Source organism: Lissotriton vulgaris, chromosome 1_1 (genome assembly GCF_964263255.1).
Source record: "Lissotriton vulgaris chromosome 1_1, aLisVul1.2, whole genome shotgun sequence".
Taxonomy (NCBI): domain Eukaryota; kingdom Metazoa; phylum Chordata; class Amphibia; order Caudata; family Salamandridae; genus Lissotriton; species Lissotriton vulgaris.
Window position 1 is genome coordinate 472803565 of NC_141685.1, and position 26760 is coordinate 472830324.

At 44.2% G+C, this 26760-nt stretch overlaps 1 protein-coding gene across 2 annotated transcripts in view; it reads right to left on the reverse strand.

The window, feature by feature from the left end:
- GNG12 (G protein subunit gamma 12) overlaps positions 1–26760 on the reverse strand; it is a 507865-nt gene that overhangs the window by 59267 nt on the left and 421838 nt on the right. For both annotated transcript variants that reach the window (XM_086953846.1, XM_086953845.1), the window contains exon 3: positions 11824–11930. In XM_086953846.1, the coding sequence (XP_086809972.1) occupies positions 11824–11916 (93 nt within the window). In that variant the 5' untranslated portion in view covers positions 11917–11930. The remainder of the gene's footprint in view (positions 1–11823; positions 11931–26760) is intronic.

Sequence of the window (26760 nt, forward strand, 5' to 3'; positions counted from 1 at the left end):
GCCTAGACAAGGCTGTCCCGTGAGCGCTAAGGGTTATGCTAGGAGTGGCAGTTTGCAGGGGACACCTTCGTACTCGCACACGTCATTCGATGTTTGCTCTTTAGAATTGTGGGGACTTACAGCCCTTTCTCCTCAGTGCGTGTCCGCACGTGCATAAATAGGACTGTCCGTGGGTGAAAGGTTGTCTGTCGACCATGCTGACGAGGGAGGTCACAATACCAAAAGAGCTCTGTCTGCGTCAGAACTGACAGCATTGAAGGAGCTCGAACGATGAGCATGGAGAAGATACAATGAAAATAACCCAACCTCGAGCATGAGTGAAACACCCCCAGTTCCCTTCGCTGGCCTCGCACTCTATGCCCATGAGATGTAGGACCGCCTGACATTAACCCGGCCCCTCCGATCCGACGTGACTAGCTTGGATGACAAACAGCACAGGAGCGCCCTGCGGTCCGGCTGGGTACTGCACGCAGGAGACCGCTGTAGTCGAGGCGCAAGGGCTGATGGCAATCAGTGAATCCGAAGCCCGGGCCTTTGTGTTGGTGAGGATAATGGCACACAGCGCGGCTGCTCGTTGCACCGGGTAAAGGTAGGCAGTATACAACATATTTATCAGAAATAGACGATCACAACTTCATAAAATACACTTAAAAAGCTTTTTAGGTCACACCTTTTGCCTACTGTGCTACTCCAAGCAGAGATCAGTCACGCGAATCAGACTTAATTCAGTAGAATCAGTCCAGCTGTAATTATTTGACCAAGACTCTAATCAGAAACACAGCAGTCCCAAAACTTTTACTACGACCTTGTTGTGCACACATCCACCTCCCTCTGCACAGTGTGGCGCCAACTGAGAGGTATCAGTGTCTAACCTTGGCTTGGTCTATGGTATCTATTCTCTAGCACTGCCCTTGCTACCCTGGTGTCATGTGTAATTAAGGCAACTGCAGGGACAGAACAAACTGGAGGCTGATGAGTAGCAGAGGGGGCTACAGAGGGGTTTTCCTTGTGATGGCACTGAAGGTAAAAGGTATAGTCACGTCACTTGCTGTAACTCTGGCATTTAGGTGAATCTACTTTGGCTAATCAACATCCCTGCTGCACAGGGGTTTTTCTTGTGATGGCATTAAAAGTGTGTGTGTGTGTGGCTCTGTGGGTGGCTCTGTCTGTGTGTGTGTGTGTGTATGGCTCGGTCTGTGTGTGTAGGTGGCTATGTGTGGGTGGCTGTGTGTGTGTTTGTGGGTGGCTGTGTGTGTGTGTAGGTGGCTCTGTGTGGGTGGCTGTGTGTGTGGGTGGCTCTGTGTGTGTGGGTGGCTCTGTGTGTGTTTGGGTGGCTCTGTGTGTGTTTGGGTGGCTCTGTGTTAATGACTGTAGGTGGCTCTGTATGTGTGTGTGGGTGGCTTTGTGTGTGCAAATGCAATAGGTCTGGCATTTGCGAGCGATTAAGCTATTGGCATTGTAAATGACAATGCCATTTATTGTTTTATTTATGTTTTAAAAACAAAAACATAAATACAAATAATGTCATGAGCAATGCCAATAGCTCTAACTTTAACAATGCCGAGACCATTGCATTGTAAATGCTTGTTAGTGTTGCTATGAGGTGTCTCCAGCGACATGGAAAGGCTCTTGTACAGCTGCTCCCCCTGCCGTTACATCTAGAGCGCTAAAACCATTGCAAATAGGCCTATAAATCTTGTTCCTGGTTTCGCTCATGCATTTATGAGCGATGTCTAGTCCCAGCTGCCCTCACTACTGGAACTGCCTCTGAAGGCACTTTTAAACATTGGCAAAGCCAATAGGTCTGGCTAAAAACTTATAAAGCCAGAAAAGCAAGACCTATTTGATATGCCAATGCTTATTTAAAAGAACATTCATGCTTAAGATTTTTGAAAGTTTTTGCATTCAACCTGATGATTTGATTACAGGCTATTACTCTTAGCGGCAGTGCCAGATTTATTCAGGAATGCTGTAGACTTGAACCGGCCCCTCCAACTTTTTGCTTTTGGACGTTCCAGAGTTTGTGGTACACATGACACAGATGTATTCGGGCCTGTGATGATTTGTATATGGAAGTTGATCCAGCAAGCTTTTGCTGGGTGAGTGAATCCTGACTCTCCAAGTGGTGCCACTCCAGTTCTGGACCCTCCAAGTAGTGCTAAAGGAGCCCAGAAAGCCGAAATCCAAACTGGAGACTTAGAAACATTTTGGCAAAAAAGTGTTCTGAGTACCAGGAGACCTGGACCAACCTGCTTGCCTATTCACCTGAGATACATCGCCGATCTGATTGACTTTGTGGCTGCTCCTGCTATGTTCTTCTCCGCAGCAGCATGTCCTTTTCAGCAGTCCTTCGCTAAAGGTGTATCCAGCCTTCGAATAAAACCCCGTGCCTTGTCCAACTGGAGATTTTCGACTTCCATTTCAAAGACTAAGTATGAACATAGAAAGCTTCACCGCAGCTTCGTCCCAAGCCTATCAGACGATGACGCTCCCTTTACGGACCCCTCCCACCATCTTGCCCTGCTGAACTTTACCTTCTAAGAAAATTTTTCTCAGAATTCATTTTAAGTCCGAAGGTAAGCGCTGACCGGGCCTAGTCCACTTCTTGTATACGAACCATGCTCGCATTCAGCCATATTGACTTTGGGCCAATCTTGCGTGACTAGATATCTATGGTTGATGCTCTGATCTTTTAGACACTAGTTTTTACTAAAACTTTTAAAATGTATAACTCCGGTTCTACTGATTGGATGTTTGTAGTTTTGGCATCAAATAATGTAACCCCTTGACCGCTGCGCAAATTCCGTCACTGTGCTGGGGAAATAATGAGTGGGCGGGGTTCGGACGGCCCCGGCTGTCCTCTGCACACGCCCACTGTAACGGCAAGGGGCCGTCCAAGGTTAATAAAATGTACTCTATTTTTCTAAATCAGTTTGCGATTTTTCTTGTGTAGTGTTTTCACTTTATTACTGTTTGTGTGCTGCATAAATACTTTACTCATTTCCTTGAAGGTAAAGCAGATTTTTCTTAATGGCAAGCTACCCAGTGTTAAGCACAAACTAATTTCTTGATTTTTTTTGTGGTTCACCCTACAAGGGATTGTGGCTATTGCTTGACCAGGGCTCCCTCCCCACTCATACCACAACGCACTTTCTCACAGAATCTCAAACCTGTAAACCACACACTGCTTTTTAAAATTAGAAAACAATCCGAAGGATCTTTAAGAGTGATCTAAAATGGGAGCGTGGCTTTGAAGCCAAGCATGGCGGACGTGTCTCGGTAGAGCTCCCTCCGCCTGAGCCCGCATCCACCACTATTCAACATTACTTCAGACCCCAGTTAAGCCACGGACCGTACAGCAATCCGGGAGGGCAGCCCCACCCGCCACGGGTCCGGGAGTTGTTGCAGTATAGATATTGGCAGTGATCCGATGCCTGTGAAGTAGCGGCCTGTGCAGAGACAGTGTGGAGCAGGAGGCAGGCCGCCGGCGTCTGCACCTGCCGAGACAACGCAGGATTGCTCTGTGGAGTTTGGGCCGCCGGGTTGTGGCGGAGTCTGTATGGTGGTGGAGCGATCGACTTTCCGGCAGAGGAGCTGTCCTAAGACCTGCGCGGCTGGAGTCTACCCCCACCGGAGGCCTAATTACAGTGCGGTGCTTCTTGGCGAGCGCAATTGGAGGCTCCCTGGTCCAGACCTGGCTCCTGTGCCGGGCGGGCGGATGTCCTGCTTTCCTTTTTGCCCCTCCCCTGCAGGCGCAAGTGCTATAGCCCCGGGGTGGATTATTGGGTGGTGACGGGGCCCAATTCCAGATGTGTGGGCTGCAGATCTGGCTGTCGCCTTTGCCAACATAGAAGTAAGTTGGAAGGGAACCCAGTACCATTGTAGAACCCTCATACGGCGCGGCGCCCCCGCTTGCGCCTACAGACAAAGGTGCGGGGGATCCGCTGGAGCTCCTGAGGGGCTCGTGGAAGTGGGCCACACATGGGTGGACTGCCCTTATAGGTGATTCTGTGCTGGCATCCCCATATAGGTCGGGGTGGCTCAGCTTTGAGCGACAACGTGATGAAGTCCTTCCTAACTGACCCCCTGTATATACCGTAGGGGGATCGTGGTGGGCTACCGGTTCAGGGATCCGGCGAGTGTGGTCCCATTAGGGGGCCTGCTTGGTGTTTTTTTTATTGTCCGCACAGTTTTTAGCACCAAACACACTGATACATCTCATGCTACCAATATGGTGATCACAGACCTGGACTATGTCACAGGATGACACACCAAGAGAGTAACGCTCCATTGGGAGAACTGATTATATTGTGGTCTGCTGAATAAAGTTAAGCGAAGGGCGGTTCTCCGTTTAGCAAAACGATATGACGCAGACATTCTTCAGTTGCAGAAGACACATCTCTTGGGCAATAAAACTCCATGCCTTAGTAGATTTGGTTATGCCACGGTTTATCACTCCGGGTTTACACGAGGTGCAAAGGGCTAAGCGATCCCAATACACCGCCGTGTGCCGATCCTTATTTCCAAACCTTGTTTAGACCCAGGTGGGCGATTTACCATAGTCTCTGGCACTGTCGAGGGTAAACAGGTAACATTGGGAGTACTTATGCCCTTTCGCCGCTGGGGGAAACATTCATAGACAAAATTAAACAACTTTGGGGCAACTTTCCTGACGGTCTGATGATCCTGGGTGGTGACTGGAACAACGCGATGGCTCCCTTAGATAGGTGGTGTGCAGTGAGACCGGACAAACCCCCCTCTACATCAAAGCTGAATGTCCTAATACACACATTGGGATGGCACGCGTTTCACCCTACGGTGCCTGGGTTCTCATACACATCGGCCGTGCACCACACATTATCGCGGTTGGATTACATATTTCTTCCACATAGCTTCGTGCACATATTAGCGAGTACTTCCATCCTACCCCAGGGGTCTCTCTAACCACTCGCCCGTTCAATTGAAGTTACGCCTGGAGGTTTGTCGGGCCCCATGCAGGTGGCGTATGTCCCCCTGGCTCCTTCGGGACGCTCCGTATCAGAAGTCTTTACGACTTGCCATTGCAGAATATCTTCAGTTTAACGTACACTCATCCCCGTCGCGTATAATACTATGGGAGGCCCTAAAGCCAACGATTAGGGGGGCAGACATAAGCTTCCGTACAGGCGATAAACGCAGATGCCTGACTCAGATACTTGAACTAGAGGAGCGCCAAAGTCAACTGGAGCTGCAAATGCTGGGAGGGTTGAACCAAAGCTCTCCATGAACTCTTCTAATTACTCAACAACAAATTAATCAGCTCCTTACTGATGAGGCCAAAGAAGCGTGGCTGGAGACCCAGCACAGGAGCTACCAATGGGGCGATAAGACGAGCAAAATGCTTCATCGGCTCTGTTAGGCTAGGTCAACCACTGTGCAGGTACTCCATCTGAGGAACCTGCACTTCCCCAAAAACAGTGGTCCAAGCTTTTGTATCCTTTTGTGCTGATCTCTATTGGATAGTCCCCCTCGTAAGCTCTCCGATCCAGTGCGGGACTTGTTGGATAGCCCTATAACGATAGATGAATTGAAGGCGGCATTAGCAAGCATTCATCCAGGCAGGGCTCACGTTCCGAATGGCTTTCCAAGCGACTTCCTGCATCCGCATATGACGGCCTGGGTCTGCATCTGCTACATGAAGCCCTAGAGCAGCGCATTTTGCCTGTGAACTGGCGGCATGCTGAGATCGTGGTGTTCCTAAAGCCTGGCTTTCCACGAGGACCCAGCATCGTACTGTCCTATCACATTGCTCAATTTTAAGCCAAAGCTCCTGGGAAAGGTCCTGGCAGACCGGCTCCGCTCCTGTATCCTCACCCTGACCAGTCTGGCTTCATGCCACAGCGCTCCAATAGACATATTAGGCGAGTCCATAACGCCATTGCAGGAGCCCATAGACATGGTCGCCCAGCGGCTGTTCTGCTGGCTGACATAGATAAGGCATTTGACTCCCTGAGCTGGACCTACCTCTTCAAACTCCTTCATGCCATAAACATAGGGCCTCGGTTCATAATTTATACCCAGCTGTTATATTCTTATCTCTCCGCATCAGTTTGTGTGGCAGGCTTTTGTTCTGCCCCCTTTCCCAACCGTCGAGGCACGAGGCAGGGATGCCCCTTGTCCCCCTTCTTGTTCGCCGTAGCCATAGAGCCCCTAGGGGTGTGGGTATGTCGGGACCCGCTGATCTGGGGGATAGATTGAACACAGGAATACTCAGATAGAATCACGATATACGCAGATGATGCTCTTTTCTTTATGTCAGAACCGGGGTTCTTGGGCTCCGTGTCCTCCAGAGTCTTTGGATTTTTGGCAAAACCACTGGGTTGAGCACCAACCTGTCTAAATACACACTCTTTCCTATTTGCGGGGAGCAAAGGAGTCAAGTGTGGCCATCCGAATATCCATTGCTACTACAGGAATTGGGTACTTGGGGGTCTTTATACCGCCGTGCCCTAAGGCCTCCTGGGTGAACAATATCGCCCTGTAACCCCCGGCTGCCCACGATGAGATGACGGTTTGGTCCCAGTTGCCTCTATCCTTATATGGCCGATCCGCTATCTTCAAGATGGTGGCCTTGCCGAGTCTATTATATTGCCTTCAGAATTTTCCATACACTATCTCTGTTTACATGTTTACGCGATTCAATGTGATCTTGAATAGATTCCCATGGCAAGGAGGTGAGATTCGGGTTGCACTCCGCACTTGTGCACAGTCCACTTATTGCGACGGTATTGTAGCAGCTGACGTCCAGGCATATTATACCGCCTCTCATCTTTTGGTGATAAACAAATGGTGGTATGGTCCTCGTCAGATTCAGCCTACGCAGTCGAGCGGGAGGCCATGGCTGGCACCCACTTACTACATCTCCTATACAGTAACGCCCCCCTAGAAGCACTCAGTACAACATGTCAGACAGTCATACAAATCTGGAGACGCACAGTTAAATCCATGGGATGGTGGGCAGATTAACGTGCTCCACTCCACTTTGGCAGAGCATGTAACTATGGACCGTCTCCGCTCTGAATGGGTTCCGTAAATGGGACCTTATTGGGATCTATACGCTTGGGGAGATCTTGCAGGGCACTACCCTTAAGTCTTTCCAGCGGCTGCAATCTGCCTATAATCAAAAATAAATCCCAGTTTCATCACGATCTGCAACTTCGACATGCCACAGACCCCCCAGATTCGTCATCTGGAGGCCCTACCAGAATTCCACCCGCTAGAAGGCCACCTACTGATGAAGGACATAGGGGATCACAAAATCAGACATTTATCAAACGCGTAACACGCACACTAACCCCACAATACACAAAACTAGAGTAGCGTGGGAGGCCGATTTGCCGACCCTCACGGACGATGACTGGACAGAAGCCCTGGCTAGTCCCCGGTATGCAGCGGTGTCTTCCGGGTACCAACTCATCCAGTTTAAATACCTCCACCGGGTATATTACACTCGTCTTTGGCTGTGGAAAATGGGTGTTATTCAGTCTCCACTGTGTCTTCACTGCAGCAGCGACGACAGGTCCTTTCTCCATATTGTGTGAAGCTGTACGGGGATTCATCCATTCTGGACTCAAATGACGTCCTGCCTGGGTCAGGTTCTGGCATGGACCATCACGCTCTACCCCAAATTGTTGCTCCTATATAGCACAGATGATATAGGGGGGGGACCGCTACAAGCAGCACCTCCTATTCTTAGGTCTTGCCCTAGCCCAGCAAGATATCGCACAACATTGGAAGGCTTCGTCCCCACCTAGCATTGCTGGATTTAAAAAAGGCAGATCGATAGATAGATAGATGTATGAATGTGGAGATTGTGGTGTTTCAGGTGAGTGGGTGCCTGTAGAAACACAGGAATATATGGGCCTGATGGGCCGCATACAGAGGTATCTATTTGTCCCAACTATCGCAGTCCGCCTCATGATTTCATTGAACAATTGCTGTTTTGTCTGATGACGGACTTTGTTATCGAATATCAGTTTATAATGTACATGTAATACTCTCTGAGTGTGTTCAGTGTTATTTGATGTATTTCTGGTCTGCTGTTCCGCAGGCCATATGGTTTTTGTATGATGTAGCTAGAAACTGTATGCCACGCTCACTATTTGTATTATCTTTGCAGGGCTTTACCCATATGGTACTTTGGAAAACAAATAAAAAAATGTGTTAAAAAAAAAATGAGTATTCTAAAACATGTAGACCACACCACACTGCTCTTTTTAAAACAATCCTAAGGATCATCAAGAGTATCTACAGCCTATAGACCACACACTGATCTTTGAAAAACAGTCCCAAGGACCTTCAAGAGAATAAAAAACCTGTAGACCACATACTGCTTTTTCAAGCAATCCCAAGAATCTTCAAGAGTATCTACAACCTGTAGACCACATACTGCTTTTTCAAGCAATCCCAAGAATCTTCAAGAGTATCTACAACCTGTAGACCACATACTGCTTTTTTAAAAAACAATCCCAATGATCTTCAAGAGTATCTACAACCTGTAGACCACATACTGCTTTTTTTTAAACAATCCCAAGGATCTTCAAGAGTCTAAACAACCTGTAAAACACACACAGCTCTTTATAAAACAATCCCAAGTATCTTAAAGAGTATCTAAAACCTGTAGCCCCACACCACTCTTTTTAAAATAATCCCAAGGATATTCACAAGTGTCTAAAACCAGTAGACCACACACAGCTCTTTTTAAAACAATTTACCCCACCTGTGTTGCTCCTTTGACTAGATATTACTGTTGTCACAGTATGGAGTTTGCAAGAGACATTTTATGGGTGTGGTCCGTGTGAGTTAAAAAAAAATAATTATATTCGCTTTATGCCCAGTAAGTGAGGACAAATATTAAGTAATTTTATTTGATTTACATTCCATTGCTTGGGTATGCAAACATCTTCATCCCTTTAATGATGCAATTGTGCAACTAACTTCTGTAATCACTAAAGTACAGGTTTAGACAAGCCGTTACTTTCGGTTTATAAACACCTAAACATCTGCACAAGGCATCCCAGCATTTTACTCAAATTAAAAGACTTGGAAACCAGTCACTTTCATTCCATTCTAAAAGGAGCACAGAGGGAGGGTTTAAGGATCAGGGTATTTATTACCAGAATGTCAATTATCTACTGAAAGCACGATCCTCAAATTATGACAGAATTTTTAACTTAAAAAGTTCAGTTTGAGCAGAGGGCTTTATTTCACTATGTGGCTGGAAAAGTCACGCGACAGTGATGACAATTTTAAAGATACAAGACACTTGTCATGGGCTTATAACGAGTTTGTAGTAAAGTTTGCACACTACTGATACAACTATGTTGAATTTGAACATGTTCAGTTTTGTACAAAGGTCATGGTGGCATATTCTGCGAACAGTAGGCAAGGGGACTGGAATTGAAGGAAATTCATCCTGCTCAGCTGTCGGACGTTGTACTTTTCTTAGAACCAATTATATGGATCTAAGTTAAATTGGGACTTTGAACTCCATGAGGAAATGGGAGGAGGGTGTAGGGGGAGACTCCGCTGTGCCCAGCAGGAAAAAAAGAGTGTGCACAAAACAAATGCACCATCCATGATCCGAAGCTGCACATGGATATTCCTGGAAAGGGTTTAAGGCAAAGAGCCAAAAACTGCCCCAAAACTAAAGTATGCCTCTTCCAAGTTAAAACGGAAAGTTAAGTAAAGGGTTTTCTACATTAAGGCACTGATGTTCCAAAACTAGGACCGCGGAAAAAACAGTAGCAAAGCAACCTATAGCTCTCTGCACAATTAAGGAGTAGCAGCAATCATAAGGCAGTATGTCTAAGCTCTAGCAGCTAGAGTGTGAGAGTGCATATGCGCTTCATGTGAAAGAGCACAATGGCGTCACGATGGCGGAGGTGAGTAACTGAAGTATGCTGTAGTGGGCGAAAAGAAAAATGTGACTGACAGACCAATGAATGAAGAGGGCTGGCTGAAAGCCCATATCAATAAGTATTTTATAGGTGTGATTTTACTAGTCAATAGGTCTTGGCTAACATCAGACCTAAAAAGAATTGCTTTATTCATACAATGCCAGCACGAAAAAGACGGACTCTCACAAAGGCTGACCAGCGCACTTTATGCCTCAATGGGTTTATTCACCCTCCCCTGCCTGCTAATAAAGGGAGTGTCAGCATACCGGGGCCCAAACCGAGTCCTCCTGTAGTCCAAGACAGAGTGTCCCTCCACACCCCTCTTATTGAGATGGCAGTTGCCTCACCAAACAGGCACTCTATTTTGGATCTAGGTGCAAAGACTGCAGGAACCTGTTGCTGGTGCGGCACACACCATCCAGAGTCAGCCAGCAGCTTAAGGTCTCCTCCTATTTTCCTCATTTCCAATGGCTCAGCTGCAACAATGAAGAGCTGCGCGTAACCTCCTTATTCAAGCGGCTGCAGCCCTTCTCCTCAGGCTTCTCCTGTCTTTCAGACTGTGGTAAGTGGACTGCTCCATTGCCCGCCATCATGTGATCTTCAGGCGGGGTCTGCTGCTGATGGAGCGTGCCATCAGCTAACTGCTTACGGTGACCAGTGAACCTCCTGTCCTCACGAGCTGCTCCATACTGTGCCCCACCGAGGCTGCCATAAAGGAGCCTCACACTGGGTCAGGCGGGGTATTTTTCTCCCAGATACTTCAGTAATGCGTCTGCCTCCACTTAGCATTCAAGAAGAGTTGATTGTGTAATGATAAGAGTGCACTTTTTAGATGTAAAATAATTCCCTATGCTTTATAATGAAAATTGGAAAAAGAGTTTAAAACAACCAACAGCATGAGGTAACCAGTAGTCCTCTGGGCTAGAGCCAAACCCCAATTTATATACTAAAGTATTACTAAAAGTAGGTGATGCAGACCGCTGCGCTCTCAAGCCAAAACTAAAAGTACCCAGGGTGTGGGCACAAGAAAATAGGGCACAACACAGTAGGCTTGACTCGTGGGGAACAATTAATGCAATCTAGAAAGGATTGCCACAAAATTCCATACAACAATGTGTTAAAAACAGCATTCCAGTCGGCTGGTAAATTGTGGAAAGAAACACGTCAGAGTCATCATGGTCAACCCACACTGGCTCCCAGTTGCAGAAAGGTTTACAAATTCTGTGGCCCATAAAAGCATCCCTTCATATACCTGTTGCCGTCAACGCCAGGATCTTAAATTACACATACTCTGTTGCGCAATAGGGTCTCCTGCGAGCAACCAGGTATAACACTGGAAAAAATGGAAATGCTCTCCTTGGGTATCTAAACAATATCCTAAACTCCAGTTTTTTTCTAGTGGCTCTCACTCTGCCTTTTCCATCTCTGGACACATTTCTCTTTTGTACAAGAAGTGAGGCAAGCTTGTCACTGCACTGACGAGATTCTTTAATATAGGTCTTTCATCGCTCTTAGGAACTGCCACCATGAGATACGGCCAATTTTGTTCAGGATCAGCACTGCAAAAGAATTCGCTTTTTCAAAAAGCTTCACAAGTGTACACAGATTGAACCACACCTCGACGTTTAGTATGCAACTATGCGAACCATTCGCACCTTTATGTTGTACAAGAAAAGTTCCTGGTGCAGTCCTAGACTACATTTTATAGAGAACCAGGAGAGCAACTATTTTAAAAGACTTCTGCATAACAAACATCAAAGATCCTATCAAGTGCAAAACAAAAGACACCTTAACTACGTGGAGAGTTAGATGACTGGAGTATTACTCATGAATAATAATGTGCAATTATAAATGTGCTTATACAACAATGAGAATGTTTGCTTACCTTTATCCTTTCTATGGAGGCTTCTATTCTTAACTGCTGGACTGTTCTTTTCGCCTGTCCTATATTGTTTGTGCTGGTTGTTTTGGCAGACATCTTCAAGGGATTTTCTGAATTTAAACAATCACAAATAAAAGTTACACACTGCCCAAACGGATGATGACAAGTACATTAAACGAGCGAGGTTTGCATTAGGTTTGTGGGTCTGACGTTCATTCGTTAGCATTCACGGACTCAACATCTGCTATCATTGAAGGATTCAGAATGCAAATTCATGGGGGCCTCAAAGCAATCATAATATACAAGTTGGCTGTGTTATACATCAATTTAAAATTCTTATTTTTATCTTAAAAACAATGCAAATAAATATATGTTACAATATGAAAACAAGAGTATCTCATTTTGAAGAAATACACAGGAAGGAAAGCAATGAGGTCGTAGGAGAAGATGGAGATGGCGAATCCATCGGAGGATGGTAAAGGGAACTTGAGAAGCGAAGTGAGACGGGAGGAGTATCATTTGCAAGTGTCATGTATATGTTGTGTTCTACCCATTCCGCTCGCTTCCTATGGACAATTATACTCCCAGCAGATGTGAGGTGTGCTCAGTTGGCTCTGCTGTAAACTTCCTTCTTGAGATTATTTTGAGCAACAGATGGTCTCTAGTTCATTTCGAGGATGGTCGGCAGGTTATTCCAGACCTGCTTCTTCTTTGGACAAATAGGTTTGAGGAGGTTTCTTTTTGCGAAACCGCGCTCCATCAGCGTCGAACTAGTATGCTCAAAACTAATCACAACGCTGCACTGCAGCGTTGTGAGTGGTCAGGGGAGTCTGGCTGTTGTTCCTGGCTTCCTGTCTCACGAGGAGAGCAGGAGCAAGGAAAAGAGACACGTGATCCAGCGGCACGTGACCCAGGGGCAAAGTAAATGTAAAAATATTTTTCCCCCTTTGCACAACCCCGCGCCCACCCCCCATTAATCATGCCAGCCGCCACTGCACCACTGTCCACTGAAAGGCATAATTAGTTGACCTTAGTCTCTTCAAGTGCTTTCGGCCATTTTGTACATCCTAGAAGAAATATGATCAAAAGTATTTTTTTAAAACTCACTTTGACTTGGCACGGTGCCTATTTTGTTGTTGTTGCTTTTATCACTTAATTTTTGCTTTGATCCCTTTCTTTGCTTTTGTATACTTCTTTTATTGTGTAAGATTTTAATTAACTGCACAAAGATTAATAAACTCCTTCTGTGTCTTAAAGGCTTCACTCTTCTGAGAATCTCCATTTTGCATGCCTGCAGGCGCCTGATGGCTGCGTGCTGGTAGAGCAGTGGAGACTAGATTGGAATAGTCCTGCACGGGCAGACTAACTTCTCGGTGGTGTCCCTTTCTGTGCTGGCTAACGATGAAGAAAAATGTGTTTGCCTGTTAAAACCGACAGTTGCATTTCCACACAACTTTAAATCTTTGTTTTACCATCAAAAGCTTGCAATGCTTTGCCACAGTGGGGCTTCAACGCCAGCAGGAGGAAACTACTGGAGTGAATCTTCAAGATATGGAAGACTTGGCAAGAAGACGGTGGTCGATTTATCACCAATTCTTTTCAATCAATAAAATATCTTTATATTGCCAAGAAATGCTAGCATTGCAATACATGGATGGTGAAGTGTCCGTTTGTTTCACTGTGCACTGAACCTCATTATGCAATGGTTGCTTCACCATCTTTGGATGATAGTCAGGCCACTGTAGATCTGGGCGCTGATGATGGCGGCGGCATCCTGGGTTTTGCACACAAATACCAGCACAGCACGGACTAGGAGCAAGGTTTCTGGTACTCTGTTCTATACCACTCCTGGCACCCTTTCCTTTGTCTAACCGGCGATCTACAACTTTGTTTCCCTTAATGCAGTGATAGGAACATAGGCCACAGAAACAGGCACACAGACCAAGAAAACAACTGAGGAGATAAGAGTGTTGTGCCTCAAAGACACAGAACGTCATAACGGTGTTCCAGGTTTGTGAACCCCTGAAGTCTTTTCCTCTCCAATCCTAAACCTCTGCAAGGAACAGCTTCGGAGGAAAAAGGTGTTTGGAAACGTTTATTTCAGGAAGCCTTTTTCTTACCTTCTGGAATCTTCTACGTTGCCTTCTCTGTCCTAGTTTTCCGAGAACAGGCAACGCTGGACTATATAAATTCCAGTTCAAGATGGTGGGTGCAGTTGATCCCTCTTGCTGCTTTCCAATCCAATACTCCTGTGCTTCCTGTGATATTACTCTGTGTCTATAGCATTAGAGGCTGCTGAATTCAGGGGAAGGTGCACTGAAATGCAGCAGATAGCAGCTTTCATCATTGACTTTGTCGCCTCTTTGTCTAGGTTCTGTCCTACTGTTTTTAACTTGGGGTTTTCGTTGGGTACAAGCATCTTATGCAAGCCGCTCCTGCAAGTCTCCGGGTTCTGGGTTCTCCTCTTTTCAGTTCTGGATACTTTAGTGTCCCGATTGTCATCTTCGCACAACTCCTGATCTGTTTCTCCGGCAGGCTTTTTCCATCTACTTCTGGACTTTTTTTTCCTCCGGGGATTTTCTTCCCTTAGTTAACTTTGATGGCGCTTGCCTACCATGCACTGCTACTCTGCATAATGGCATCAAGATACAGGAAGGAATTGTGGCTGTGTGAAGGAGTGCCGAAGTCAAGACAAAAGCATCAGTCCTGTCCAGAAAGTGACAGTTTGCATTACTAACGGATTTGGTTGAAAGTTACGCATCTCTGATGGATTTCAAACAAAAGTGTTTATGGACCAAACTTAAGGATTGACTTTAAACTACTTAATAACAACCTCAAGAGTTACCACAATTATGGAATGAGAACTTCACCTTACAGCAGAAGTTAGTCATCAGCTAGAACAATGGAGCTTCCAGTAGTCACGTCTGGTGCTCCTCATTTTTCAGGTGATTTGTGAAGATAAAGGAATTTTTGGATTCTCGAACAGGGTATTTTGCCTTTTGTTCAGCTCAATATAAACAGGACCATAAAAGTGGGTTATTTAATAAATTCCTTACTTGAAGCCACACTGCTAGTGCTACTTCTCTTGCCACTTCTTCTGACCCTTGTTTAGCAGACCATGGTGCCTTTCTTTGTGAGGCTTTCAAAAATATTAGAACGATCTGACTTGGTGTTCTATGCCAAAGAAGCTTGAAGGAGATAAATGCATTCTCCCAGATAGGATACTCTCACTGCCTTTATCGATAGGGAACTCTTTAGCAACAACGCCTAAATGAATGAAAAACTGAGAAGAACTCGAGCAGAAACCGCTCTTGAAACTTTCTTCTCTTAAGACTATGAATATTTCAGCTTAAGTTCTAATTTCTCAAGAAAAGCCTTTACAAACTAGAGCAACCAGAGGCCTATTATCTCAGTCAAACGCAGTGCTGAAGATCTGGATTCTGTATGTACTGTGGTGAGGCTGGACATCTAGTTTACACTTGTACTGTAATTACCTTAAGGCTTTCGGGAGTGGTCAAGACCCGCCTTTTTAAGGGGGGAGAAATCAGTGCGCAAAAATAAATAAATAAATAATATATATATATATATATATATATATATATATATATATTTTCAACAAAGCTCGTCCCAATCGCAACTTCCAGCCTGTCTTGTCGCATAGCAGACAAGACTGACCCGGTTTGGTGTTTTGAAATTTATTTCTTAAACGCCACCAAAATCCTCATGACGCGTTTCGGCAGATCCCTGCCTTGATCACATGACAACATGGTCGTGAAGCACACCTCTTTTTAAAGTGCTAGTGCAACTATAAACATAAAAGATATCTTTACATGTACGGGGTATGTCTTTCTTTTCAATTCTAATCAACATTATAATTCTTGTCATAATTGTAAAATACAATTTTATAATATCATATTTATGACATCAGGGTAAAAAATATATATGTAAAATACCTTCATGGCCCACAATGATCGTAAAATACTTTTTTAACCCATACTAGCCATTGAGTTAAAAAATATTGGTGTATAATAATATTTGTAAAATACATTATTTCACACAATAATTGCATAAATGCATTTTCGTATAAGCCGCCATGTTGCATGTACCCATGGCTATAGCCATTTACCCTTGAGGTCACTGAATAGTTTCCCCAATACATGTATATTCTTAAATTTTCTGTGCTGTGCTTCTACAAAGGAAAAACCCACTACTTCACCCTATTGGTGTCCTATATATATAAAAAAGTGCTTTACAGTGCATAAATAAACAAAAGTGCAAATACAACTAACTTTCATAATTTCTTCACCATTGTATGCTTATATATATTCGCAATACCTATTACCTTGTCTAGTATTGATTCATTCATTTCACAGTAACTTGGAATACAGTACATATGGACAAATTAGCAAATTCTCTCTCTATGTTGAGAACATGATTCCCACAATTAGTTAAAAGAACAGCACCTTTCTTGTATTAAAACAATGCGTTAAAAACTAATTCATGTCATAGGTTAAAATTGCTATAAAAATCCTTGTATCAAAACTATGTACATAGAAAAAACGCAAATAACTAATAGAAAAAGTTTCTAAAAGATATCAATTAAATTATACTTCCTCTAAAATACATAACCATTCTAAAATTTGCAAAATTAAAAATGAGCAAAGTAAACCACTTCTCCTATATTTCATAGTGGTGCACTTATTTGTCTATTTGAATTCCTTTGTGATGTGGCTACGCACCTTATTTATTTAGTCTTCACATATTTACACACTTGGATATATCTGAAATATACATATATTTATATTCTAGATCTCTTCTAGATCCTACATCTCTGGCCACTCTGGCCTCTCGCACCAAGTCTGGATCCCCAGACGATTGCTGTCCCCCTTCCATACTCCGGGACATCTGCCATTCTCTACCCGACTGCATCCTCCCCCTGCTAAACTCTTCTCTTTCTTCCGGCACGGTGCCTAGCTCCTTCAAGGAGGCCGTGCTGGTGCCTCTTCTGAAGAAACCTGGGGCTGACCCCGCCGTCCCGGCGAACTACCGCCCCATCTCCCTCTTGCCCTTCTTTTCCAAAATCCTGGAAGCCCACGTCACCGCCTGTCTCTCACAGTTTATCGAGAGCTCCAACTTTCTCGAGGCTAACCAGGCCGGCTTTAGACCCGGCCACTCTACGGAGACAGTGATCTTGGCTGTGCTGGACGCCCTGAGAGACGGTGTCGACAAGGGTACCCCCCAGGCCTTGGTACTATTAGACCTGTCAGCCGCCTTCGACACGGTGGATCATAACATCCTTCTCCACCGTGTCGAGCAGGCTGGCATCCAAGGCCTGGCGCTGGCTTGGGTCAAATCCTTCTTGACCGGGAGGTCTCAGACCCTTAGCCTGGGCACTTTCAGGGCTCCTAAGGAGCACTCGCCCTGTGGGGTTCCCCAGGGCTCCTCTTTATCCCCTCTTCTCTTCAACCTCTATCTTCGACCACTTCTTTTTTCTCTGAGGCAGTGGGACGTAACCGTTTTTAACTATGCGGACGACCTGCAACTCATCTTTTCTCTCAACTCCCCTTCCGCTATTCCCAACTTCCAGGCAGCCATGTCCCACATTCTCCAGTGGATGGGCCAGAACCAGCTAAAACTGAACCCCGGTAAGACGGAGCTACTCCTTCCCGGTAGGAGCGCCACCTTCTGGGGGCCGCACTTCTGGCCGGCGGAACTTGGCCCCTCTCCCATCCCCGTGGCCTCGGTGAAGAGTCTGGGGGTCACCATTGACTCCGGTCTATCCCTTGGGCCTCAGGTGGGGACGGTGGTCTCTTCCTGCATTTACCAGCTACGCAGGATCAGGAAAGTGGCTTACCTCCTTACACCCGACGCCCTCCTGCAAGTCATCATGGCCCTCGTCCTTTCCCGCTTAGATTTTTCGAACGCTATCTATCACGGTCTGCCTAAAACATCTTTGGCCAGACTGCAAGCTGTTCAAAATCAAGCGGCGAGACTGGCCCTTGGGATCTCGAAGTGGCAATCCGCCAGGCCCCTCCTTTCCAAACTGCACTGGCTCCCTGTCACTTCGAGGGCGGCCTTTAAGATCGGCTGCCTCACCTTCAAGGCGCTAGCTGGGCCCTGTCCCGCCTTCCTGAAATCTCTCATCAAGCCCTACTGCCCATCCCGGAACCTGAGATCCTCCCATCTTCACTTCTTGATCATCCCCTCTTTTAAACTCTGCAGATCTGGAGGCCGGAGATTTGCATATCTGGCCCCCAAACTTTGGAACTCTTTCCCTCTTTCTCTTAAAACCTCCAACTCTGATTCTTTTTCGTAAATCCTTAAAAACCTGGCTCTTCCCCCAATCTAACTAAGTCCCCCTGTCCCCTCTGCATCCAACCAGCGCCAGGAAACCCTCGGTGTCAGTGCGCTCTATAAGCACCCCTTACAATACAATACAATACAATTTGTAATGTTGGTCTGCGTTAGTCTAGGTATGTATGTAAGTCTTCCCCCATATTCAAACCGTTTGGCTGTTTACTGTCTAATAGTAAAATATAATGGGTCTCTAGACGACGCAGCATCCCCTCCCTATCATGCCTCTTCTTTGAATGGGGACACTATCAATCAAATAGTATTTCAGGTCTTTTGGCTTCCCCCCATGGTGTTCCTTGAAGTGGCGGGCTACCGGGTAACTAGGGTCACTGTTGGTAATTGCCCTGAGATGTTGTAATATACGTTGATGCCCCTGCAGTTTGGTACTTCCAACATATCTAAGATTGCAGCTACATTCCAAGACGTATACTACACATTCACTCTTGCACGTTAAATGCTGTTTAATAGATTGGGGCTTTGCGCTGAAAGCAGTTAGGACTGATGTTTTATTAATGCCAAATTTGCACGCTTTACAGCTGATACATTTAAAAAAAAAACTTCCTTGCTGTTAGCCACTCTGTAGTGCTTTTGCATTCAGGACTACTTGTTACCAATACGTCTGCCATTGATGTAGATTTTCTAAATGTTATGGCAGGATACTCCGATAGTGAGTTGCCAATGATAGGGTCATCTTTCACTATGTGCCAATTACTTTGGACTATTCTGCGCAGCGTTTTATGTTGGCGATTGTAGGTAAGAATCAATCTAGGGGCTTCTTCTGTCACTAGTAGCGTGTCTTTTTGAGTTTTCGGGAATGCATTAGCTGTTTCTAAAAGATCTTCCCTGGCCCTCATCCTAGATTTTTGAATTGAGCTTTTAATAGTCTTGGCACTATATCCCCGGTCCATAAATCTCAACCTGCTTTCCTCTTGATTTTTGACCAGTTCAGCCTCACTACTGCATATTCGGCGCAATCTTAACATCTCCCCATAGGGGATACTATGTATGAGATGAGATGGATGCGCACTAGTTGCATGTAGTAAGGTGTTTCCTGAAGTTTCTTTTCTAAACAGAGTGGTACTGATTTTCAAATTTTCTATTTTAACTAGTACATCTAGAAATGAAATTTTTTCGCTGCTTATGTGTGATGTGAAGTTTAAATTCATATTGTTCATATTTAGAGAGGCAATAAACTCCTCTGCCTCTTCCTTGGTTCCATTCCTTATAATCAATAATAATTTAAAGGGGGAGAAATGAGTGCGCAAAAAAAAAAAAATTTATATATATATATATATATATATATATATATATATATATATATATATATATATATATATATATATATATATATATATATATATATAGTGGTTTTTCATGGTAAATTCAAAAGCAAGTGAAATGTATGTGGATTTAGACTTCATGGAGAATAGCCACATTCCAAATATGCCCAAGAAGGAACCTGAGCATGTCCAAACTGTTTATGGCACACCACCATCTTTGGGACGAGTCAATGAAATAGCAGCTCTTCTCTTAGTGACCTCTAGTTAGCTTAAGGAATCTTTGTCCTTTGATACTATTACCACACCTAAGTATGCTGTCATTTTTAGATTATCATGGCTAAGAAGACATTAACCTTATATCAAATGGGAATCTCAAACCAGATCACTCAACTCTCAGTTCTGTCAGACCACTGTTTTCCATCTGATGGTTACTGTTCTCTAAAGGAGGAAATCAAGAACGGTTCAAAGTAGTAGTGAGTCTTCCATCTAATCCACATTATTATCAGGCTTTCATGGATGTCATTGAGAACCCTTAAGTCGTGATCCTTCTGCCACATAGGGAGAATACTGTGCAATTCCAATACAACCTAGTTCCACCATATCTTTTGGCCGCATTTATTATTTATCAGAGTCTGAAAAGCAAACCTTCAAGAATTATTTACAAGAAATCTAGAAAATGGATTGATAATTTAGGGCCAGATGTATAAAGATTTTTGGAGGTTGCAAATGGCCCGATTCACAGAATCTAGCCATTTGCGACCGCATAAAAGCATGTTTTAATGTACAAAGTCCTATTTGCGATTCGGAAAATGGTTACCGTATTGCAAATTGGGTTTGCGATTCGGCATTAGCAAGGAGCGTGTTTAGGGCAGCAATTCCTAATACCGAATCGCAGCGGTATGTGTGAATGTTTTGCAACGGAAACGCGGTCACAAAACACTCGCATTTTACCACCTACTCTAAGTAAGTGGTAACCTATTGGCAAATAGAAAGGGGTAAGGACCCCTTTGTGAATGTTTGTAAAAACTTTTTTTAATAGCATGAGTGGTTCCACAGACCACTGCCTACTCTTCAAACTGAGAAGAAAACTCTTTAATTAAAATAAAAAGCAAAGAACATTGCTTTATTGAAAAGCAACCACATACATGGTGGTCTGCTGACCCCTGGAGACCACCATCCCTGTGATTTTTATGATTCCCAATAGGTCGCAAACTGAGAACTATCTTATAAATACTAATGAGGAAGGTCCATTTGTGGACCACTGGGAATCACAAACTGTGTTAACACACATTTATACATGGGTGTTAGCGATAATCAAATAGCGAATCGCAAAAATTTGCTATTCGGTAATTGCAAACAATTTCCTACATAAATCTGGCCGCTAGTCGTCATCCCCTGCTACTTTACTTTTTGTTCCAAGAAACCTCAGGAACTTAGACCATTTGCGGACTACTAAATTGTCAAAAGATTACCATCAACCATTACACTTCGAGGCCTTCAATCTAACCCCCTTCAACCCAATCATTCATACTTCCCATGTGCCATAGAGCTCATCGGCTGGTGCAAGTTCAGAGCCGTATTTACTTTAAAGCCCCATTGTGGCATAACACAGCCATCAAAGTCGGTGTGGAGGAGATTCACTAGTCCATTTGGATTATTCATGGTTTTCACCACACTGATTACCTTGTCTCCAATGGCTTCATCAAGCCGCTTGCAATTCCATGCTCCCAGTTATGGAGATACAATTATTTATCCCATGCCCTACCACACGTCTTAGGGAAAGCGCATATTGACCTCCCTAGCTCACCCATTCCTCAATATATCCACACTTTAAAAAACTTTTGGGGTTGGGGGGGGGGGGGGGGGGGGGGGGGACTTCTGTGGATTTATATGCGGCTTGCTGAATCCTTGTTTCTCCTTTACCAGCTCCATAGCACTGTGTGTATCGTGGGAAACTCGACTAAACACGCAATTCTTGGATGATGACTGGGTTACCCTCCAAGGGGACTACAATAAGGGATTACGGGAAGCAAGTCTTAAGTATAACTTTAAACTCCTCCAATGCTGGGACTGGTCCTCAGAATAGCTACATAATGCCAGTCTTAGCGTGGATTTCCACCATTGGAGATGTGGCTTACCAGACTGCGATATAGTCTATCCTTTATGGAAGTGACACCAGCTGAAGGCCTTTTGGTCGCAAGTTTGGGACCATATGAAGGACTACTTGGTAAATAGACCTCGGATAGCTCGGCTAGTGCATGACACTTCCACCCTCCCCATAGTCACCCAATATATCAATAAATGGCTTTCCACCACTTTAGAGGTGGCCAAATTGGTGATTCTGTGACACTGGAATTAGACTCAGAGTCCTACCCTACAGACCTGGATGGATAACGTGTAGGACATGGTGCACTTTGAATGTCTTAATTATAAGCCTAATGATACTTTTTTAATATCCGAGGAGGTTTGGGAGTCTTTTTTTTTTAAAGAGTGAAGAGACGTATAAACCCATAAACACAGGGGGCCTCTTGAGTACCTCGTCTTGTTCCATGTAAGCCCATATGTTTCATTCTCTGCCTTTCCTGCCAGACTTATGGCGTTTGCACTCTAACTGGTTGTATTCATCATCCTGAAAGGCAATTTAACTGAGTATTTATTTTCAATGTTCCATTCTGGTTACAGCCGTGGAAACTCAAAGAATTAAAAAAAAAAAAAAAAAAAGAGATTACGATCAAGGATTGCTATACCCTGCCACTCATTAAACACATCCTTGAGTCAGAAAGAGGTGCCACAAAGTCGTTAAATTAGATCTTCGAGGGGCTTATAATTTAGTAATCAAGTCGGATGATGAATGGGAGATAGCCTTTCACACACAAGTGGAAGTGGAATAGCTGTTACTGACCAAGCTCTTAAGGTTTATCAATAGAAACACAATGTTTTTGTAGGATTCAGAAATTTCTACTGACCGTTCTATCCAGATTTTAGCAGCTAAACCTGTCAGAGTATACAGACCTTAAAAAACTAAATATCTACAGAAAGTAAGCAGTTTTGAATTAACTCAAGGAAGCCCTTACGAAAGCGCCCATTTGCACCATTAAAATCCAGCCAGTATATTCATGGTTCAGACGAACGTCTCTGATAGAGCTAGTAAATCCGTTTTGTTTTAGTCTCAGGGTGAAGAATTAGAAAATCTTATCTTAAATCCTGAGTGACTGAACAGAAGTGTTCGGTCTTGGAAAGGGAACTTCTGGCAATGAAACTTGGTTGCACGGAAAAAAGACCCTTTTGAGATTCAGAGTAACCACAGAAAAGAATAGTGTATTTGCAATCTACAATGCAGGAATTGTCTATAGTCACAAGGCTTGTTACCTGTATTCCTGGATCAAATAACTTTTTTGCTGAGGCCCGGTCTCAGCAAAAAAGTAGGTATCCTAAAGCTCCTTCCCATTAAAGCATAATTCATCCTCATTAAATTATTGGTGCAGTACAAACATGCTTACAGATGCCATTCATTTAATTCTAATCTAAATCCGAGGTTTCCTGAAGATTGGATTATACCAGAGATCCGACTAGAAGAATTATGCTTTTAACAGGTCCTGAACATTGCCACCAAGGAACTTTAAAGTAAGCACTGAGATTGTGCGATCAATCTAATCTGCTGGAGATAGTCCGGTTGTCTTCTCTTTTTATCACCTTTGTCCTCATCTTGTAAGCTTAGACCTCGTTTTTACGGTCCATTACGTATTACTCAATACATCAATCCCATAGCCATCAAGATTTCTCAGCTTTTGAATTGAAAGATTCATCCTGTCTTTCATGTATCTTGGAACAACCCCTCCAAGATACATCCATTACATTGCTGCTTTCCTAGATCTGATCCCATTTCAGTCGAAGGTCAACCAGAAGATGAAGTTAATGAAATGTGTGATTTACAGAGTTACTATGGAAGTCTAATTTCTGGTTGACTGGAAGGTTACCCTCTTAGTGAGGCTTCCTCTTCTGTGCATGAAATTATGTAAATGTGTCACTTTAGTAAAGATAAACGCAGTCCTTCAGAAGGGAAGTATATATGTGTTGAGAAAGCTAAGAATGACATTTTGGCATTGGGGGGGTTCACATCTTTGCGTAATTTCTTTACCCTAAAAACTTTAACCCCTGCAAAGACATCTTTGAAAGTAAAGGTGCTTGGGATTTTTTTTTTTTTGGGAAGCTCTTTATTTTCCGACTGGAATCGTTCAGGTTGCCTTCTCTTTCCCAGGTTTTCCAGGAAGAGACACAGCAGTACTACATCATCATTGTCCAACTGAAGATGGTGGGTACAGAGGATCCCAATGGTTGGGTCCAAATCCAAGATGGCTCCTGTGTTCCTGTAAACTTACTTCTTGTTTCTTTAGTATAAAAGGTTGTTAAATTCAAATGAATGTGGGCCACACAACACAGTCAATGCTGTAACTTTCATTACAGTACTCACCACTTGCTCAAGATTTGTCCCATTGCTTTTTCCTCAGGAATTTCCTTTGTTTAACCAGGCCCGGTTCTAGAGGGTGGGCCGGGTGGGCCAGGCCCACCCAAACATGAGCCTGGCCCACCCAAACATGATGTGAGCCGTTTTTTTCACCCCCATCTGTGTTCAGGCTGGCTCTCCTGATCCGATTCAAGAGGCTGCTGCAGCCTCTGCGCAGCCCAGCACAGATTATCGCGGCCCATTGTCACATATAGAATGACAATGGGCCAAAGCCAGCAGGAACAGCATGTGGTGGGAGCTCCCGCCCTGGCCTTAGGGCGGAGGTCTTCAAACTGTGGGTCAGTGGCGGCAGTCCCAGGAGGGTGCAAATGCCTCTTTAAGTACTGAAGAATGAAGATGACCAGGAAGAGCAACTTTTTTTTTTTTGCATTTCTAGGCTGTCTTCATTTAAAGTCAACAGCTTTGCTAAAAACAACACAATATTTGATAAGTATTTTGTTGTATTTTCACGTTCAGCAACTGCACTTAAAATAATGCTCACGCCTACAAGTGAGTAAAGAGGTGTTAAATAAATGCACATTAAACTAATTGATGGGACACACACATCATGAAACTTGGTTAATTTGATACCCGAAGATGTCTGTATGAGAACAGTCACAAAACTGAATCCAGGATGGTGCAGTGCATAATAGTGTTGTGTATTTATATAGTTTTGCGGTCCCAGCATGTAACAGAAAGCAATGTGAATATGTAGGGCATTATTCTAGAATTGTAATAAACACTATATAACATAGGTTGCCACACAATGATTATGTGATCAGGGCCAATGGAATTATGTGGAAGGGGAGCACCATAGACAAATTATGCAGTATAATGCAGCACATTGTTTACTAGTATAAGTTAATTATTTTGAATTTTTTTTACTTGGTAGAACTGTCTGGGTAAAGATTTCACCCCATTAGTACCAATTTAACAGCCAAATACAGAAATAAGCTACTGAAAGTTGGCAAGTTACCCTTTGAAAAGGGCTTCCAATGTGCGCAAACACGTCACCATGTTTTGTAGTAACTTTTGATCCATTTGAGCTTCAATTGTTTTTTAAATCTGCATGTTATACTGCATAAGACGCCGCGGCATTCGAGCGCTTTATAAGTACTTCAGTCAGTCAGTCACGTGGTGGATTATGTGGCAAATACATAATTATGAGAAAAATGTCACAGATGCAGAATCGCATAATTCCAGCAGCCCTGCATCAGATAAAACAAGTGCTTTAGCAGCAGTAATAGCTAACCAGACTGTACCTATTGCACATTTTTTATGACCATTAAAAGTACACGTTTTAAAACTCAACAACCTTACATTGCGCCTAAATTTTTTTTTTCCTTTTTATCATCATGATGCTTCAAGTTATTCCATAAATGAAATCACATTAGACCCCCTCCTTGAACTCACACACAGAGGTACCTCCAGGTACCCATTAACACATCTGGGATGGTTGTTTTTACCAAAGGGTATGGGAAGTCTTTGCACAATGGGCGCCTTAGTCCCCATACCTCAGCCAACTTGGCCTCTGTTTACATGCAGATGTCCTTTCAGGTGAGTTGAGAGGGTACACAGGAAGAGACCCTGCATTCAGAAGTTTGTGGGTTGAGTGGTGCTGTACGCGGTGGGGATTGAGTGGCGCTGTAGGCATTGCGGGTTGAGTGGTGATGTAGGCGTTGCAGGTTGAGTGGTGCTGTACGCGGTGGGGGTTGAGCGGTGCTGTACGCGGTGGGGATTGAGTGGTGATGTAGGCGTTGGGGGTTGAGTGGTGCTGTAGGAGGTGCACGTTTTCAGCAGGCACACTCCTTAAGCCGTCAGTGCACACTTTCACCAGGCACACACCACTATCCGTCACTGCACACTATCACCAGACATACACACCACCAGTTGTCAGTGCACGCTTTCACCGGGCACAAACACCACCAGCCGTCAGTGCACGCTTTCACCGGGCACAAACATCACCACACCTCAGTGCACGCTTCCACCAGGCACACACACCACCAGCCGACAGTGCACGCTTCCACCAGGCACACTTCCACCAGCCAGCAATACACACTACCACCAGCCGTTAGTGCACGTTTCCACCAGGCACACACACCACCAGACGTCACTGCACGCTTTCACCAGGCACACACACACTACCAGCCATCAGTGAACAATTTCTACAGGCACACACACCACCAGCCGTTAGTGCACACATAATTTGTTAACGCATCCACAATTAACTATTGTAGCAATCGCAGTATGGCGCACTTTACTTTTAAACATATTCATCTAAAGCGCAGCATGCCACCATTGCTACAAAAATACATACACATTTTTTTGGCCTACAATTTATTGACTTTTGTTGCAATTGGTGTTGCAATATTTAGCAATGCCAATAGCTCAAATTTAATTATCCCGAGACCTATTGCATTGTAAATGCTTGTTATCATTATATTGACCATGGATGCAAGGCAACAATAAAAATGTCCAGATAACTGATGATTACTGATCCTGCTGGAGAGCAATCCTTTGTTGGTAGTTTTGAAATGCAGATCAACTGTATTTTATGTGGATAGCTCAGTGGGTTACTGTCTTTGTCACAGTGATTCTTGTTTTACTTGCAGCTCAGAAGTTACAATCCTAACATAGAACAGTGACCTATGAACTGTCATCAAAGGGCTGCATACAAACCTGAATGGTTTAGTTAGAACTTCACATTTTGTTTGTGTTGAGATATAGTTAGAACCTCCTCAGTCTTTCATTACTCTAATGTTGCTAAAAAGAGTTAGCTTGGGCAGATATACATTTTTATTA